The sequence below is a fragment of the Canis lupus genome, chromosome 10 (genome assembly GCF_048164855.1).
Source record: "Canis lupus baileyi chromosome 10, mCanLup2.hap1, whole genome shotgun sequence".
Classification (NCBI taxonomy): domain Eukaryota; kingdom Metazoa; phylum Chordata; class Mammalia; order Carnivora; family Canidae; genus Canis; species Canis lupus.
In genome coordinates this window covers 63,376,297-63,397,367 of record NC_132847.1, presented here as the reverse complement: position 1 = coordinate 63,397,367, position 21,071 = coordinate 63,376,297, and the positions used below count along the sequence as shown (strand labels likewise).

Genomic DNA, 21,071 nt, shown 5'->3' with positions numbered 1-21,071 from the left:
TACTCTTCTCTGTGAAATGTTTTAAAAACATTTTCACATACATTATTTTCAAAACACTCTCTTCAGGTAAGCAGTCACAGCAAAGACTGCTGTTTGTCCTCTAACATGAATTTCTCTCTCTTCCATAGTAAGGAAACACTCACAATGGCAGGCTTCTCAAAGACTATAACATGTTAATGTTTCATTAATTCCTGTCAATCAGTTTATTACAAAATATATGCATATTTCCTTAGGTTCAGGTCTTCTATAATTTTAACTGCTGCATACTTGTATTTTTCAAGCCACATCATTTCCCAAACGTAACTATTAGTCCTTTTGAGTTTTTCTGGTCATTATGGGCTTTCATAACATCTAATGTCTTTTGCAAATTTAAGTACATACTACATACTTTAAGTACTACATACTTCCTCTCAGAGGTAAGATGTCAAAATATTAAAATGCTATTTATAAACCACAAACAGAATCCCTTCTTTTGTATTATTTTCAAAGAAAGTTTCAGTCTACAGTCTGTTTTTTAAAAATCAATTAAGTCAAACTTTGCATGATTACACAAATGTTTATTAAAAATACAAATGTCCTTTATCAACTTTATTTTCTTTACTAATACTATAATTCTACAGGGGTAAAAATACACATGAAGTCACTAAATTTGTCAGGCAGGAGTCTCTCCAGTCCTCTGCCTCACTAACCAAACTATTGCTTGCTGGTAATAATCCCACCATATGAATCGACTTTTTCTTGGTCCCAATTAAATCTTAAATATCCTTATTAAACATAGAAGAAAGTAATACTACCTTCAGTTAAGCATGCCACATAAACGTACTATCATGGGTCACCTGACAGTCTGCCATGTAACATAATCTAAGGTCTACTATTTTCACACCAGATCACTGGTCCAAATTCCATCTCCACAAATATACACTAAGATTATATATTCCAATATGGACCACTACCTTTCCAACCAATCCCACACCTACACTGAGCTTAGAGATTTATTTCATTTTTAAAGTATTTTCTAGTATCACATTCTTATTCGCCATCTCTATATTTTCAGCATTGTGATGAAACAAGGTCAAGCCTACCCCTTAGTCCCTAAACAGACACCTAGAGAAAAGCACTAAATTCCTGTAATATACAAACTGTAACACAAGCACAGAAAAAGCGACCACACATAGAAGGTGTACAATGATTTTCAAGAAGCAGAACTAAAAATGAGGCCTAAGTGACTCGCTGACTAACAAAATTATTACTTTACATAATAGCATAAAATATTTCTAAGTGTTTCTCAGAATAAAAGCTAGCCACTGATTTGGAGTTCCTCAGGCAAATATCTTCATAACCTGGATGTACGCAGAAGTTTCTTAAGACACAGAAAACAGTTAACTATAAATTAAAATATTGAGAAATTAGACCTTTTCAATATTTAAAAGCCTCTGCTTGGGGGATCCCTGGGTGGCTCAGCGGTTTAGCACCTGCCTTCAGCCCAGGGCGTGATTTTGGAGTCCTGGGATCAAGTCCCACATTGGACTTCTTGCATGGAGCCTGCTTCTCCCTCTGCTTCTGCCTATGTCTCTGCCCCTCTCTGTGTCTCTCATGAATAAATAAATAAAATCTTAAAAAAAAAAAAAAAAACCTCTGCTTGTTAAAAGACCTTATAAAAATGAGTAGGTAAGCCACAGACCAGAAAAAAAAAATATGTGCAAAATACATATTTGACAAAGGATCAATATCCACAATACATAAAAACCCCTACAACTTAATAATAAAAAAGTAAATCCAATAAAGTATGAACAGAAGACGTGAACAGATGCTTCACAGAAGGAAATAAACAAATGGCCAATAAGCACACATAAAAAGTGCTCTAGTATTATCAATCATCAGGGAAATACAAATTAAAAACATAGAAACCACAAACCACCCATTGGAAATGGACGAAATTAAAATGTTTAACAACTCTAATCCTTGGTAAGGATGCAGAGCCCTGGGACTTTCAAACTATGTTATGGAGTATAAAGTGGTACACTTTGTAAAAAAAGGTTTAGCAGTAATTCTACTCCTAAATATTTGCCCAAAAGAAATTAAAAACATATGCTCATCAAGACTTACACAAAAATGGTCATAGTAGCTTATTCAGAACATCCCAAAACTAGAAACAGCCCTGATGTGCATCAAAAGGACAAACAAAATGTGGCATATTCACATAGAATACTTGCTACTAAGCAACTTAAAACAGGATGAACTACTGATAAATGCAACAAGATGAATGAATCTGAAAAACATTATGCTGAGTATGAGAGCAGTCTTATGAAAAGAGAATATATTGCCTGATTCTATTTATTCTATTCAGGATAATTGGGCGGGGGGGGGGGGCGCAGATTTAACTTGAAAGAACTTCCCAACATGCTGATAACATTCTATATCTTCATAGAAATTTAGCGTATCTAGTTGTATTCATTTGTCAAAACCATTTTTTTTAAGATTTTATTTATTTGACAGAGAGAGAGAATGAGTACAAGCAGGGGAAGCAGAGAGGAGAGGGAGAGGAGGCTCCCCATCCAGGAGGGAGCCTGACAAGGGGCTTGATCCCAGGAGCCTGAGATCACGACCTGAGCTGAAGGCAGATACTTAACCAACTGAGCCACCCAGGTGCCCCTGTCAAAACTAAATGTACACTTACAATTTGTGCATTTCATGCATGCAAACTTTACTTGGAGAAAAAAAAAATGTAAAAATAAAAAACAAAGAAACTTCTCTGTTAAAAACCAAGAGTGGAATCATACTTATTATTTTTTTAGAAGAAAAATACATTATACATTATCTAACTTAAGTATGTAAAAAAAGCTGAATGACCTTTGCACTTATTTGGATGTCTACCTGGCCTACTCCCTCACATGTTCTTTAGGTCTCTGCTAAAATCCAACTTTAACAGAAAGGCCTTCTCTAGCAACACTATTTCAACATCCCCAAGTCCCTCACTTTCTATCTTTGTGTCCTGCTTAATACTTATTCATAACCTTTAGTATCACAAGAACACATTGTTTATTCTAAGACTCTCTACCAGGGGAATGTAAACTCCAAGAGAGCAGTGGGGAGAAGGAAAGTATTCTTTAACACATTATTCCAACAAATCATTCAACTGCAATCCACTTGAGCTTTGAGGTAGATTTTAATGGAAGTGTCTGGCCTCCAAGGAATGGACAGAGAAATACAGTAAAGGGGGAATCTCTCCTCTCTTCTCTCATTTCCACCTTTTGGTCTCTGCTTAGAGGGAAGCTGGACTTTCCACTGAAATCCTCCTACTCCACATATCTGGGTCCTCTCCAGCCCTTACTCCCTCAGCAAAGAAGAGAAACTAATCTGATAAATCAGAATTTGTTATTAATTTGGCCACATTTTACTAGAGAGTGAAACCACTGAGCTAAGCTGGCCCATGTTCTGGCCAGCGTCCTGTCTCCTCTAACTTAAGGAGACCAGGAGGTCCTGACTTTCTCACTGCTACCTATGTAGCAGTGTGTGAAACTGCTGTGTGAAACAGGCCCATAGGGTTCATTCATTTTACATGTTGGGAAAGTCTAAACAATCTTCTTTGCAAATCTAGTGAAGTTTCCAGTCTAGGCAACACGAGTATATCTGGAGTGGGAGGTTTCAAGCCTAAGCCATGTTCTCCAGTAGCTTTTTTCCCAAGAACCCTGAATTGAAGGTTATAGGATGCACAACTAGATTAATAAAGTTTGTACCAATATTCCATTCGGACAGCAATCACTGGATATATAATACTGTAATATCAGCCAAAATACCAGAGAAGTTCTGAACTCCTAACTCAAAGAAAAATATAAAACAAAAACATAAAAATAATATAATACTCCATTAGTGCTAAAGAGCTTATTTTAATAAATTTGACTTTAATACAAGTGTAAAACAACACTCCTAATATTTCAACTATAGTTAAACCCACACTTCAAAGCTAAGTCAATAATTAGTAACATGTTAATTCTGAAAAGTTTTTAACTACAAGAGTTATCAAATATAATACAAAACCCAAATATTTAATGCTTTCAGACACAATATTGAAAATAAACTTTTTAATATCCCAAGGCTATCAAAGGTCCTCCCCTGAAAAAAATTTTTTTATTTAACAAGTACAGTACCCTGCTGTTTATATTAAAACATTTTTTAAAAATTTCTAATGTTAGTGTGATTTGAGTACTTCTATGCCATCCCCAAATGCCTTATGTACATACTAACCGTGGTTCATGGTCTTGGTGGAAAAAAAAGACGTTAGTCACAGTGTTTAAAAATTGTAACTAGACTTTTAAATTATAAAATGAAGCAAGAAAGTTTAACATTATTTAGTACCTTTTTTTCTCCTAGAAAAGTGAAAAGTAGCCATCAGAAAGAGACATAAGGGAAAATCTTTAAATTAAAATGATGAATCATTAAAGATACTACCACCAATGTACCCCAACCAAGATCAGAAAGAAATTAAGAATATGTGAAATGTTGAGGAGAATATTTCTTCTAAAATTAAAATGAATGTGTTTTAAGAGAGGAAAAAAATAAGCTCTTAAAATGAAATTTACAAAGCAAAACATGGGCTTAATAATTTATTAAAAATTATACCCCTAATTTTCTCTGGAGAAAAAGGAACATTATAAACAAGGGCATGAAACAGACTTCAAATCAAGACTTATATCAATACTCTGTTCTTGCTTAAAAATACGATTTAAAAAATTAAATTTCAAATATTTTCCACTTAATGTGGGTTAAAAAATACAATGTTTATATCTGAAATATAAACTAGTCATTTATTTTCATTCATAATATAAAGTGGTTTAGGTAAGGTTTACTTTTCCCAGTGCTCAAAGTTAAATAGGAATTGTTTTCTATATCTAGGAATTATAATGGTAATATGAAGTATAAGTTTAATTTTGAACTAAAGCTCAGAGATTCCATTTAAAATGTGTATGAAAATACCTAAATAAAACAAAGGCTTTAATTTTTATTATTTTGCAATGATAGTAAGTTTACTTTTTCTAACATTAGGAAAAAAAATCTAGCCTCCTTTATCAACATAAAACTATTAAATAATCACAACAGAATTTTTTATATATAACTTAGGAAAACAGTTTCACATGATACACTCATAACACTCAATTACAATCCAGAAAGAGACAATCTCCCTGAAACAGAAAGAAGTTCTTTCTTTTTGTCACCTCCATTCCTTATATATAATCTTTATTTCACATCATTTACATAGAAGTATTTATCACAATCTGACAGGTAGATAAGAAAAAAATTTCTGCCTTTAGAACTCATAAAGTAAATTTACTCAGTCTTCTTAGTATGTTTCTTTTTAACAGTATCTGAAGCAACAGCTATAGGTTTTGAGGTCGATGAACCAGTACCATTAAAAGATGATTTTGTTTCACTTTTCTTTTCACATGATGAAAACTGCTGCTGCCAGCCAAATAGCATCCGACCCAATGTATCCTCAAGAGGAGCAAAAAGCACAGTAGCAGTCTCTGTAATCATCATGGTTATCTGGAAAAAAAAAAAGTTCAATTTTGAATTTAAATACAAATGTTTTCTGCTTCTCAAAACTGAGAGGAGAAAGTAAATTTAAAAAGAGAAAGATTAAAAACACATTCTTAGTTTTTACTCTTTAAAAAAATGTTTTTTATTGAGGTATTATTGACATATAGTTTCAGGTGTAAAACATGATTCAATATTTGTATATATTACAAATGATCACCACAATAGGTCACTATACATAGTTACATATTTTCTGTGCTGTGATGAGAACTTTTAAGATTTATTCTTAGCAGCTTTTAAATATGCAATACACTATTATTAACTATAGTCATCATGCTGCACATTGCATCCCCATGACTTATAACCAGAGGTTCATACCTTTTGGATCCCTTTACCCATTTCATTCCCCTGACTCCTTGCCTCTGGCAGCCACCAATCTATTCCTTATATTTAGGAGTTTTGTTTTATTTGCTTGTTTGTTCCAGTTTTTAGATTTCATATACAAGTGAAATCATGTAGTATTTGTCTTTCTCTATCTGACTTATTTCACTTAGCATAATGTCTTCAAGATCCATCCAAGTTGTTGCAAATGGCAAGATTTCATTCTTTTTATGGCTGAGTAATTTCCATTGGATAAATAAACACATACCCACATACACACACACACACACATTACATCTTCTTCATCCATTCATCCATCAACAGACATGTTGTTTCTATTATCCTGGCTATTGTAAATAATGCTGCAATGAACATAGGGGTGCATCTATCTTTTTGAATTAGTGTCATTTTCTTCAGATAAATATCCAGAGTGGAACCACGAGATCATACAGAGTTCTATATTTAATTTTCTGAGGAGCTTATGTATTGTTTTGCATAGTGGCTGCACCAACTTACATTCCCACCAATGGTGTACAAAGGTTCCTTTTCTCCACAACCTCATCAACACTTGTTATTTCTTGTCTTTTTGAAATAGCCATTCTGGCAGGTGTAAGGTGATATCTCTTTATGGTTCCGACTACATTTCTTGATGATCAGTGATGCTGAGCATCTTTTCATGTACCCATTGGCCATCTGTATGTCTTTGGAAAAATGTCTATTCAAAGCCGTCCATTTTTTTAACTGGATTATTTAGGTTTTTTGCTATTCATTTATATGAGTTCTTTGTGTATTTTGGATATTAACCACTTATCAGATATATGATATGCTAATATTTTGTCCCTTTCATATTGCTGACAGTTTCCTTTGCTGCACAGTTTTTTGGTTTTATGTAGTTCCACTTGTTTATCTTTGCTTTTAATGCCTTTGCTTTTGGTGTCAGATCAAAAAAAAATGCCAAGACTGATGTCAAGAAGTTTACTGCCTATATCTTCTTCCAGGAGTTTTATGGTTTTGGTTCTGGAATCCATTTTGAGTTAATTTTTGTGTGAGATAGTGGTCCAATTTATCCTTTTGCATGTGGCTCTCCACTTTTCCCAGCACCATTTACTGAAGAAACCATCCTTCCTCCATGGTATATTCTTGGCCGCTTTGTAGTAAATTAATTGACTGGATATGCATGGGTTTATTGCTGAGCTAAAAATGTATTCTTTAATCTTTAGGAGAAACAAACTAAGCTAGGTTCTAGGAAATCTCTGTTCTCTATAAGTTTATACTTTACCAAAGTAGAACATAACTCATTAACAATAATACAAGGCACCATGTTTGTGGGTACCAAATGAGCAGTATAACCACAAAAATAGTATTCAAAGGAAACAGGAAGGTAAAATATCTACAGTCTATAACAAACAACCAAGAACAGATACCATTAGTATGCTCTTAACATGTGCCAGAACTTTGATAAGTGTTCTATATGATCTTATCCTCTTTAAATTTACGCCAACAATTACTCCACTATTACTCTGAGCACAGAGATGTGAACCAAGGCCGACAGGTTCAGTAATTTGCCCAAAGTCACAGAACTAATAAGCAGTAAAGCAGTTTGGAACACCCAGATTTTGAGTTCAATCACTAAATACACTGAATTCCATCATTATCTAAGGTCACAGACTTTCAGTAAATTGCAGGATACTACCCTTAGGAGGGACAGTATAAAGTCTCTAATCATCCAATTTTTCCCACAGGTGTATTTATATCCAAAGCACCGAGACATTAAGAGGTAGAATATAAAGTGCTACCAATTCTTTATCTGGCAAAATGCACAGTGTTCAGAGATGTTCAGATACTCAAAAAATCAGATTGGTACCAATATGGATCTGAGGGGAGAACTAAGGACTAGTATGGTTTGAAAAAAGCCCAAGAATTTCCAAAAGACAATTCCTCCAGCAGATCTAAGATAATGAATCACATTAGAAATTTTTGGAATCAAATCTCCACAAGAGGCCCCTACCTGATCCATTTGTTTAAGGAAAATGGAATCAAGAATAAAATTCTTATGAAGTGCAATACTGTGTAGGTAGTGAGCAGTTGGGAGACAGAATAGGGGTCCATCAAGAAGAATGCATTAAATGAAATGCATACTGTGCACCTGTTAAACCTAAGAGAAAAGCAATATGGAAAAATTCCTAAAAATACTGTTAGGTGAAAATGAGACAAAGAACAAGAGCTACGGAATACTATCATTTAGATAAATTAAAAATGCAAGGACACACAACATTGTGAATATACAAAAAGTCACAGAATCGTATAACTATGAAATAGTTTGTCTTGTTATTTTGACCTCAATAAAAGTAAACAAATAAAATAACGAACCTTTTAAAAACTGCATGCACACACATGACCTCATGCCAGTCATAACTATATAAATGCCGTGTATCAGACTCAGTCTCTTACCAGAATCAATATAAAAAACAAATACATAAAACAACCATTAAAAGGCCCTGGAGAATAACAAATCAGGTGGAACCTAATAACGCTTTGAACCCTAAGAGAAAGTTACTTGAGCAAGGTGAGCTCCACATTCGACCTGTTTTTTTCTTTTAATGATATGTGTCAATTCACAGCATAGGACAAGAGCAAACACAAGTCCCAAATGGACTAAGGACACAGAGGCTGCAGTGGAGAAGGCCAAAGCATCCAGGACTTGAGGGCAATACAGCTCAAGGCAAAGAGAAGCACAAAAAAGTGAGCCCAAAGACCCACACATAACTTGCCCTGGAGAAGTTTACCAACTCTAAACTGTACAAACATAGAAAGAGATTTCAAAAATCTAACAAAGAGCAACAGTTGGGAAAGCTAAAAGCTGGTCAGACAGACACTTCAGCAACCAGCTGAAGGCTGGAGTTCAAGACCAGCCAATGTGGAACTGCCTAGGGATATACCTCAGGTTTAAACCGAGACTCCAAAAGGGTCACATTCTAGAAGGCAAACTCAAAACACAACAGCATGAACAAAACCTAAAATCAACTATCAACAGGATTAAAATAATCTGCTTATGCATTACATCTTGCTGTCAGAAAAAAGTTGAACACAGTCCCCACCCTTAAAGTCCTTACAGATCAGTCAGGGACAGGCTGGTCAGAGACAGAATAAACCAGTAATTACAGAGCAGTAAACAGTAAATGCAGTGATAAGACCTGGCCACAAATAGTTAAGTAAGAGATACAGATTTGGAAGTCATTACTATACATACAACTAAAAGGTAAAGGGGTAAATATGAACATGGTCACCTGAAGAGAGAATATAGAGTATGAGTCTAAATATAATGTTAATCTACAAGTTTAAATCATTATTGGGTAAGATCTAAGAAGAACTTCTTTATATGAAATTATTCCTTAGAATAAATAGTTAAAATAATGTGTATTAGCATAACTACCTTGGTCACAGCTTGACTTCATGGACTGCCAATAACAAATAAAATAATTCAGTTAAAAACAATGGTCCACTGTCAGGAAAACAGCAATGTCTTTTACAAACACTAATAGAGAAGACTGTCAGGATCTAAAGTATTTCCTAAGAACATGAACTATAGTATTTTTCAAAGTCGAGTGTTTTAATAGAATCTCCACTCCCAGTAGACTCATCACTCAGCTGAGAAGTATTGCTGGCATCAGAAATTACTGCTGAGATAGACTTATGAGGTTCAAGGACAAACTTCTGTGAATTCAGCCTCTTATCAGATCTTGATTCAGCAAGGTGACACCAATATAATGGTGACAAATGGAATGAACCTTTATTCTTTTACAAATAAAATATAAAACTGATTCCTTATTTAGCAAACCATTAACAGAACAAGCATAACATCTAAATTAAATAGCATTTGACTTCCTGGTCTCTTGCTTAAAAAGGAAAAAAAAGAAAGTAGAAACTCTAAAGACTATTGGATATTTACAATATATCCTAAAATATAAATAATTCAGGTAAAGAAACTGTTTAAAACTCTACCACATTCTTTATGTAATATCTCATATTATGTCATTTAAAAGATGCCCAGAAAAATGTGACATACAATCTAAGTTTTTAAGGGCACAAATAGCATTTAATGTACTTTTAGATCCTCTACTGAGTCTAGCATAGAAAGCACAATGAATAAACATAATTTCTACCTCATATGATCAACTGAAAGACTATCACAATGAATCTATATATAAGGAAAATTTACATGATTACTCTCTCCATCCAGAACATACTTCTGTCTCTGCATCCCTAGATCCAAAAAATCCTTTGCAAGGCAACTCATGTGTCTACTCCATTAAAATAGTGTCCGGTGAAATCTGAATGAACTCCCAAAGACAAGTGGCATATTCAACCATGTTTTTTGGTCACCTATGCTTTCTTCATTGGTGATCTCATTCGTTCAGGCATCAGTAATTATTAACCTGAAGACTGTCAAATAAATTAAAATTTTAAGATTTCCATTTTTATAAATGTCCTTTTCAATAAACTGGGCAAATGAATTGTTCGCTTCTGGTAGTACAATCTTAGATAAGTATGGAAGAATTAAATACAGAGAGACCTCTTAAAGAGGACTTTGGTCATTTATCAGTCAACAAATATGTATTTAATATCTGCTACAAACACTAGACACACTGCTAGGGATGCAGTGATAAATAAAACAAAACTAGTCTCTATCCTTATAAAGCTTAAAAGGATAGTGTACGTTTCTCATATTTCTTTTCCTAACATCATAAGGACAGACTTTGGGTCTTATTCAAAGTTTATATGCCCATTTGTATCCCCCAAAGGGCCTAACAACACTGTCCCTCATTCATGTTTTCAGTAACATACTATCTCAATATACCCTTCAACAGCATTTAGTACAACGCCCCCCATCCATCCTTCCTAAAGCCTTATCTTGGTTTTCCCCTTGCTTGCCCAACAACTTCCTTCCAGTTTCCCATTCTGAATCTTCCTTCTCTAAATAAATATTAAAGAATCTTATAGCTCTGTCCTCACTCCTGTTTCAACAGCTCTGTTTCTCTCTATGTAATATAACTGCCTAATTTATAAATTTAATACAATCTCAATAAAAAATACCAACAAGTTTTTCTATGGAGTTAGACAACTTGCTATTAAAGTTCACATCAATATGCAAAAATAGCCAGAAAAAATTAAAGAGAAAAACAAACATGCAAGAATATTCAAAAAACACAGAAAATGAAAAATTCCAAGAGTGTCTGATTCTCCATAACCTTGTAGATAGAACACAGAACCAGATTTTTAAAATTCTGCCAGCTAGATAAATGAAAAAGGATATCCAAGTGTTATTTTAATATTTCTCAAATTATGAGTGTTGCACATTTTTTCACGTTTGAAAGATATCTTCCTATCTTCTCTGTGTGAATTGTCTGCTGACAGCTCCTTTTAATTTTCCTTTCAGGTTTTGTTGCTCTATATCCCTTAATTTTTAAGGTTGTTATGATTTACAAATATAAGCCGTTTGTGATGTATGTTGTAAATACTTCTATCAGTTTGACAGGTATATTTTTACTTTGTCCATGGTGCTTTCTTCTATGCAACTTTTTAAAAAAAAATGTTATAGAGTCAAATTTATCAACCTTTTCTTTATAGAAAAAGAAATAAAGTAAGCCCAAAGTACATACAAGGAAGAACATAATAAAGAGATGAAATTAAGTGAAATATCAAATAGGAAACAATGACACTAAAGGCTAGGTCTTTCCAACAAATTAATGAAACTGATAAACATCCAGTAGGGCTGATTTAAAAAGAGAGAAAACACAAATGACCAAACCAGGAACTAAAGTAGAGACGTTACTACAAATTCTACAGACATTAAAAAGGGTATCAAAGAACTGCCATGAAAAATTTCATGCCAATAAAAAATGTAAGCAAAACACCAAATTCCTTGAAAAATACAACTTACCAAATGAACACAAGTAAAATAAAAAATCTAAATAGTCCTAGATTAAACACTTAACCAGGAAATAATATCAAACCTACATAAATGCTTTCAGAGAATAGAGAATTGAACACTTTTCAACTTAGTTAATGAGCCAAGTGTTATGCTGATACAAAAACCAAACAAAGGGGCAGCCCCGGTGGCTTAGTGGTTTAGAACCTGCCTTTGGCCCAGGGCAGGATCCTGGAGATCCGGGATCGAGTCCCACGTCCCACGTCAGGCTCCCTGCATGAAGCCTGCTTCTCCTTCTGCCTGTGTCTCTGCCTCTCTCTCCTGCATCTCTCATGCATAAATAAATAAAATCTTTAAAAAAAAAAAAAAAAGCAGACAAAGAAACTACAAAGAAGAAAACTGCAAACCAATATCCTTCATGAACATACTGGAAAAAAATCCTTCCAAAATATCAGCAAATTGAATCTAGCAATATCATAGCCAAATGGGGTTTATCACAGAAATGAAAGGTTGATGTAACATTTCTTAAAATCAATGTAACCTACTACACATCAACAGAATATAGGAGAAAAAATCCATATGATCATCTCAACCAATGCTGAACAAAGTATTTAACAAAATTCCAAACCACTTCATGATAGAAATTATCACCAAATTAGGAATATAAGGGAATTTCCTCAACCTGATAAGTACAACAATAAGAACTTATATAGCTCACATCATATTTAATGTATGATGAATGTTTTCCTACTAAGGTTAAGAACAAGACAAAAATGTCTACTTTCACTCACCATTTCTATTCACTGTTGTACAGGAGGTTCTAGCCAGGACAATAAGGCAATAAAAAGAACTAAACAGCATCCATATCAAAAAGGAAAAAGTAAAATTGTATTACAGATAACAAGATTATATATGTAGACAATGTTAAGAAATCTATACAAACTATACCAGAACCAACTGGTAAAATTTAGCAAGGTCACAGGATTTAAGAAATACATACAAGAATCAATTATACATCTACACACAAGCAATGTAAACCGCAAAACTGAAAATTTTTAAATTATTATTTATAAAGGCATCCAAAACTATGAACTACTTCAGGATAAATTTAAATGTAACAAAATATGTGTAAAACAATGAAAACACATAAATTTAAGAAGAACTAAATAAACAGAGAAGTATATCATATCGACAGAATGGCAGATTCAATATTCTTAAGATATTATTTCTCCCAAATAGATCTATTAAACAACACAATCTCAATCACAATCCTAGAAGTCTTGCTGGTTTTTAAAATTTTTTTGTATATTTTTTATTGGATTTCAATTGTTGGTTTTTTTATAGAAATGATATCCTAATCTTAACATCATATGAAAATGTAAAACACTTAAAATATCCAAAGAAATCTTGAGAAAGAATAAAGTTGAAGTATTTACACTATTTGATTTCAAGACTTACTATGAAATTATAGTTATGTAAAACAAGTTGGTATTGGCTAAAGATAGACATATAAATCAATGGAACAGAATACTGCCCAGAAATGGACCCACATATATAAGGGCAACTGATATTCAACAAAGGTGCCAATATAATTCAATGAGGGAAAAGACCGTCTTTTCAACAAATAATGCTGGAACAAAGTCATGTTCATATGGAAAAATAAATCTGATCCTTATCTTTTACCAAAAATAAAAATTTGAAATGGATCACGTAACTAAATATAAAGGTAAAAACTATAAGAAGAAGATACAGGTGAAAAATCTTCACAATCCTGGGGTATGGAAGGATTATTTACATAGGACACAAAAAGCAGGACCATAAAAGGAAAATCTGATAAATTGAACTTCATCAAAACTAAAAAAACTTCAGCTCTTCTAAAGACAATATTAATGAAATAAAAAAGAAAGCCTAATTTGTGGAGAAAAATATTTGCAATTCATATATCTCACAAAGGATTGCTATCTTGAATATACAGAGAACTGTTATGTTACAACTCATTAGAAGACAAACCATCCAATTTTAAAAAATGAGCAAAGATCTAAACAAACCCTGCTTAAAGATGATATAAATGGCTGATAAGCACATGAAAAAGTGCTCAGATCTCTAGTTTATAAGAGAAATGCAAAGAAAAAAACCTTACAGTGAGATACCACTGCATATATAAAAAACTGGAACTTTCATACGTTGCTGGTAATAATGTTGAGGAGTATAACCATTTTGGAAAAGAGTGTGCCAGTTTCTTTAAACATTAAACATATGCTTTCCATATGACCTAGCAATTCCACTCCTAGTTATTTATCCAAGAGAAATGAAAATACATGTCCACACGAAGTACATGTGTTCACAGCAACTTTATTCATAATAACCTTACTGGAAAAATCAAAAACTAGAAACAATCCAAAATCTGTCAACAGATAACTGGATAAACAAATTGGGGTATATAATGCTACTTAGCAATAAAAAGGAATATGCAACAGCATAGGTAAATCTCAAAAACATTACACCAAAAAGGGGTACCTGGGGGGCTCAGTCAGTTAAGCAGCCAACTCTTGATTTTGGCTAGGTTATGATCCCAGGGTCCTAGAATACAGTCCCTTGCAATGGTCTCCGTCTGCTGGTCTCTCTGTCCCTCCCCCTACTTGTGCTCATGCTCTCCCTCTCAAATAAAATCTTTAAAAACACATTATGCTGAAAAAGAGAAGCTAGACACAAAGATATATATGATATAATTCCATATATATAAAACTTGAAAAAAAGATTAATCTACAGTGACAGAAAGTGGGTAAGTGGTACCCTGGAGATATAAGCAATAGTTGGTATTTATTGTAGTACACAAGGGCCTTTCTGAAGTAATGGAAATATTCTGTATCTTGACTGTAATGATTATGCAGGTACATAAATTTGTCAAACTCATTAAATTTAATCATAGAATGAGTATATTTTATTGTACAAAAATAGTATTTCAGTGAGTTGGTTTTTAAAAAAATTTTAAAGAGCCTGTTCCTAAGATTTTTGTAAATGTAATAGCCCTTTGAAGTTATCCTTTGTATTTCTGGAAAATGTACTGTCAATCAGATTAATTTTCTGTATGAGGTCATTTAGCCCAACTTTCTCAGATTTGACACCTTGAATAAAAGACCATGTATAATAAGGATGAGAAATAGAGTACACAAAAGAATTAGTTGGTGGCTTAGGTATTAGTGGGATCCATCTAAAAAAAAATGCTATTCTGCTAAGCATTTTTTAAAAGAGACACGGATGAGGTTGGGCTCTGTACCACAAGTTGGGAGACGGCTATAGGTTATACCTAGAAAAGGAATTAACAGGTCACAAGACATGTAATTCTTTAACTTTGTCAGATATTTGCCAAACTGCTCTCTCAAGCTGCTTCTACTTATACTCTCTCCAAATCTCTTTAAAATAGTTGATATGCTTTGTCTTCAATTCCTCTTATTCACCTCACTTTATTTACAATCATTTTTCTATTCTCTATCAGTCCACTGAAACTGCTTTACCAAGGTCACTAAATACCTCTTCATTTCAAAATCCAACAGCTTTTCAGTTTTAATCACTCTTAAAAAAAAAAAAAATCACTCTTAACCACTCAAGTCTCCCTGTGTTTTATTTCACAATAACACTATTTCACCATAACTCCTTATGCCAAGGAGCCAAAAGATAATCCACGCTTCTCAAACTTTTTTCAAATCATCTCTGATAGGAGAAAGTGAACTTCACAGAGCCCGAAACAAAGGCATGCCAAATATAAAATGTCATATTTTATCTTTAAAAATGTGAATTTTGAACTCTATCCCATTATATATTCCTGTTTAACTTTAAGATGTTTATAATAATAACACTGAGATCAACCAATGGTATATAATGCATCACATTTATAATGTGACTTAGTACAGCTAGTGCCCCAAAAAGCCATATATCCCTCAGTGTATATATAACTCCAATTTTTTTTGTGTAACTCCAATTTAAGAAAATAAATGACAAAAAAAAAGAAAGAAAAGAAATGACTTGCTCAAAACTGTGAAGCCTGGATTTCACATTCTGACTCCAAACCCCATGTGCTTTTCCCTATACTAAGTTTCTTTCCTCTGAGACTTAAATTTTAACAATTATAAATGACTTGTGAAAGCTGAAGAGTAGAAGTAAGTCCTCCTTGAATGAAACCAGGATCCTATAAGAGCGAAACATCACTAAATGTCCAGCTTGCTTGGGTTTGGGAAGGCAAGGAGGAGGAGGGGGAACGGAAAGGAAAGGAAGGGAAGGAAAGGAAGATAAGAGGGAGGAAAAGAGACAAGAAGAGGAGGAGAAATTTAACACACTTCTCTCGGAAAAAGAAAATTAATATATCAGACATGGAAAAAATTAGTAACTACATATTTGAAACATAATTAACAAGGATGTGTACATATATGCAATGCAGAGTCCTTATACCTCCAAAATAAAAAATATACTTACTTTTCATACATACAAATTATAAAATTTCATCAATGTAGTACAGAAATGAAGTCTCAACAAACACCAGAGAATAACAAACCACATATACTGTCTATAATGCAGTTAAAGAAAAGTTTTTAAAAGTTTAAAAGATTTTTTTTAATGTCTGAAATTTTAAAATACACTCAAACATTTTTTGTCAAAGAAGAAATTGTAATGTAAGTTAAGAGGAATTTAAACTGGGGAGCCTGAGTGGTGCAGTTGGTTAAGCATTCAACTCTTGGTTTCAGCTCAGGTCATGATCTCAAGATCTTCGAACTGAGCGCCATATCTGGCTACCAGCTCAGGACTGGGCTATCCTCTTAGCATTGGGCTACCTGCCAGCACTCAGTGAGAAGTCTCCTAAGTTTCTTTCTCCCTCTCCTTTTGCCCTTCCCCGCACTCACTTGCGTGCACTCACTCGCTCTCTAAAATAAATGGATAAATCTTTAAAAAAAGAAATTTAAACTGAATAACAATAAATGCATATACATGAAGACTTGTGATGTGGGACACAGCAATGTAAAATAATATGATTGAGGAACAACAAAACCAAAAAGTTGGTCCTCTGAAAAGATTAACAATATACAAAAGTCTCTGACAGACTGATGAAGTAAGTAGAAAGGAACTTCCTCCTTGACTATAGAATAACTAGTTCTAGACTCTAGGCATAAAAACCTTAAACCTGACCAAAAAATGAGGTAACTACTTTTGGGCACTGGACAACAGAGAGTGTAAGACTAATGAGGAGAAGAGAGAAACTGATAAACTGATCCACACATTTACCCTCACTTCTGCCTCAGGACAATTTCTCAATCAGAAAGCTAGAACTAAAACTGAGGTGGTAGAAATTGATGTCAGTGAAGCTAAATGGACTTGAATCTGCAGGGCAGGGTATCAAATAGGAGGACACTGGGTAGGCACAGGAGGCAGGGGAAGAGACACCAGATGTCTATATGGGATGGTGCCACAAGTCCTTGGCTTAGGGCTAGGCTGCACATGTCAAGAGAGAGACTTCCTCTGGCTTACCACGGAGTGGATGCTAATGGGTCAAGACATCAAAAGAGATACTAGAGGTTGAACAATGGTGGGGACATTTACTTTCTGTTTCTCTGACAGAACTCATTATTTTTATACTTCTAGCTTTCTAAATGTGTTTGTTTTACTTTTGGGGAGCTGGTCTCTTTGAAAAGAGAAATCATCCTTATCAGTATATCTGTATACACCAAAACACTAGATTATTATCCAAAACAAGCAGACAATACACATTTTCTATACACACTGACTATATAAAGAATACAGCAAAAGAGTAAAGAAAAATAATTACTGGCAAATTTTTCCCTGTATATTCATTTTTTTATATCTAAGAAATGAAAGGCTATAGTAGCTACTCAGAAACAAATGAGAAGTCACTTAAAAAATCAATATAAATCTAAATGGAATTTAGGCAAATTTATGGGTTAAAATGCATATTTTATTTAAAAGTTGGTGGATAATTAGAAAAATGTTGTGAAATATTATGAGACAAGTTCAATACTGTGTGTTATTACCACATTTCAATATGGTGTTTAAGTATTATAATAAAGAACTATATGTCCAGCAATAATTGTAAGAAAAATTCATTTTTATTCCACAAACCAAGCCTTCAACAAAAACTGATCCTTATAATTAAAAAAATTCAACAAATACAGGTACTACTTATTCTTACCAATACATCCACAATACGCATTTGTTTTCTTTAAAGATTAAAGTTAGAAATCTCAGAAATGATATAGCTCCCAACACCCTGCATGATGAAAACACTCAAAAAACTAGGAATAGAGGGAACAAACTTCCTCAATCTGATAAAAGGCATCAATGAAAGACTCAAAGTTAGTATCATATTTAATAGAGGAAGACTAGATAGCCTCTCCCTAAGATCCAGGAAAAAGACAAGGATGTTCATTCTATTTCTGTTAAACTCTGTAGAGTGTGTCTAACCGGGCAATTGCACAAGAAAATTAGACAGAAGACATGCAGATTGGAAAGAAAGAAGTAGGGGCGCCTGAGTGGCTCAGGCGGTTAAGTGGCCAACTGTTGGCCTGGTCCTGGCTTAGGTCCTGATTTCAAAGTCCTGGAATCAAGCTCTGCATCAGGCTCTGCACTCAGCAGGGAGTCTGAGGATTCGCTTTCCCTCTCCCTCTCTCTCTAAAATAAATAAATAAGTCTTAAAAAAGAAAAGAAAGAAGTAAAACTATCTCTATTTGCAGATGACATCATCTTGAATACATAAAAGCCTAAGGAATCCACACCAAAAAACCCCCACAACAACCTATTAGAGCTAACAAATGAGTTTATTAGCAAGGTTACAGGATACAAGATCAAAAAACAATTTTAGGGCAGCCCCGGTGGCTCAATGGTTTAGCGCCACCTGTAGCCCAGGGCCTGATCCTGGAGACCCGGGATGGAGTCCCATGTCAGGCTCCCTGTATGGAGCCTGCTTCTCCCTCTGCCTGTGTCTCTGCCTCTCTCTCTCTCTCTCTCATGAATGAATGAATGAATAAAATCTTTTTAAAAAATCAATTTTATTTCCACATATTTACAATGTACAACCTGGAAATAAAGCTAAAAACCAATTCCATTTACTACAGCATCAAACAGAATAAAATACTTAGGAAGAAATTTAACAAAAGGAGCGTACATACAACTCGTACACTGAAACATAATGAAGAAGTATTTTAAAAGACATGGAATAAATGGAAAGACATCTGTGTTGGCAGACTGAAAGCCTTAACAGTGTTAGGATGACAATACTCCCAAACTTATTTGCAGATTCAATGCAATCTCTAAGAGAATATGAGCTGGACTTCTTTGCAGAAATTGTGAAGTTATACCTAAAATTTATACGGCAATGAAAGTGACCCAGAGTAATTAAAACAATCCTTAGAAAGAACACGCTCAGAGAATTCATATCTCTCCATTTCAAAATTAAGCAGACAGCTAAAATAATTAAGACAGTGTGGTACTGGCAGAAGGATAAGTAAATAGATGAAGGGAGTAAAAGTGAGGGAAAAGAATCCAGAAAAATACTCTTACATTTACAACTGATTTTTCTGCATGGGTGCCAAGAAAATTCAATGAAGAAAATAATAGTCTTTTCAACACATAATACTAGGACAACTAGATATCCACAGAAATCTACATGAGTATATAAATAGATATCCACAGAATGTAAAAGAATGAAGCTGAATTGAAAGTTCCTCATACTATACCCAAAAATTAACTCAAAATAGATCACAGAGCTAAATATTAGAGCTAAAACTATAAAACTTGTAGAAGAAAACATAGACATAATCTTTTTAACCTTAGATTTGGCAACAGTTTCTTAGATATGACACCAAAAGCATACACAACAAAAGAGAAAATAGGTAAACTTGACTTGATTAAAATTTTAGAAATTTGTATTTTTAAAAACATTACCAAGAAAGTGAAAAGACAATCTACCAAATGGGAGAAAACAAACACAAATCAGAAATCTAATAAGCATCTAGGATCCAGAATATATGAGGAATTCTTACAATTCAACATTAAAAAGACAAATGAAACAATTAAAATTGGGCAAATGATCTGAAGAGACATTTTTCCAAAGAAGATGTACAAACAAGCACATGAAAGATGCTCAACATTGAACAGGGAAATGTAAATCAAAATCATGATGAGAGGACACTTCACACCCACTAGAATGGCTCTAATAAAGACAAGCATTGATGATGGTATGCGAAACTAGAATTTTCATATACTGCTGGTGGGAATGTAAAATTATCAAATCACCATAGAAAACAGTGTGTAGTTCTCCAAAGGTTAAACACAAAATTACTGTATTATCTATTCCATTTTATGTGACATACCCAGAAGAAATGAAACATGGATCTACACAAAAAAAGTATAATAATGCTCACAGCTCATTATCATACTAGCCAAAGAATAAAACAACCCAAATATCCATCAAATGATGGATAAACAAAATGTGCAATATCTATACAATGGACTCTTATTTGGCAATAAAAAAGGAATAACATACTGATACATACCATAACATGGATTAACCTCAAAAACATTACACTAAGTAAAAGAAACAAGTCACAGGGCCACATATTTATGATATCAATTACATGAAATGTCAGAATAGGCAAATCTATAGACAGAGAATAATAGATCAGTGGTTGCCTACATTTGGGGGGCCTGATGGAAAATGTTAAGTGACTGCTAATGGGCATGAGGTTTCTTTTCTGGAGTGGTGAAAATGTTTTAATATTGATTATAGTGACATCTGTACAATTCTGTGAATAGACAAAAAAAATTGAAATGTACACTTAAATGGATGAATTGTATGGTACATAACGTATCTCAATAAGCGATTACAAAAAAATACATACAGTTCACAAAGTGAGGACTGGAAGAGAAATATGCATAAGAAGAGACTACCTTAGATATCTGAAGTTCCTAAATTACAGCCACAGATCACTTTCACTGCAGAGACTACTAAAACAAAGGTAAGTAATCCCTATAATGCCAAGTCACTATAAGATATAAATTTATATAATATATATGGCTTTCCTTTTAAGAATTCCATAGGTTAAGTTTTTAGCCAAAAATACCTAGGCTAAGACAAAGTTAGCTATAAAATTCCTCTACACTTAAATAATAATCTTATTTTAAAACCAAGTATCTACTTTTGAATAGGGAACAATATCTAATAATG

At 33.7% G+C, this 21,071-nt stretch overlaps 1 protein-coding gene across 2 annotated transcripts in view; it reads right to left on the bottom strand.

Moving 5' to 3' along the window:
* Window positions 1-3,867: 3,867 nt before the first annotated feature.
* Window positions 3,868-21,071, bottom strand: part of TMEM38B (transmembrane protein 38B) — a 50,238-nt gene continuing 33,034 nt past the window's right edge. For both annotated transcript variants that reach the window (XM_072842231.1, XM_072842230.1), the window contains one exon: window positions 3,868-5,541. In XM_072842231.1, coding sequence (XP_072698332.1) covers window positions 5,326-5,541 — 216 coding nt within the window. In that variant the 3' untranslated portion in view covers window positions 3,868-5,325. The remainder of the gene's footprint in view (window positions 5,542-21,071) is intronic.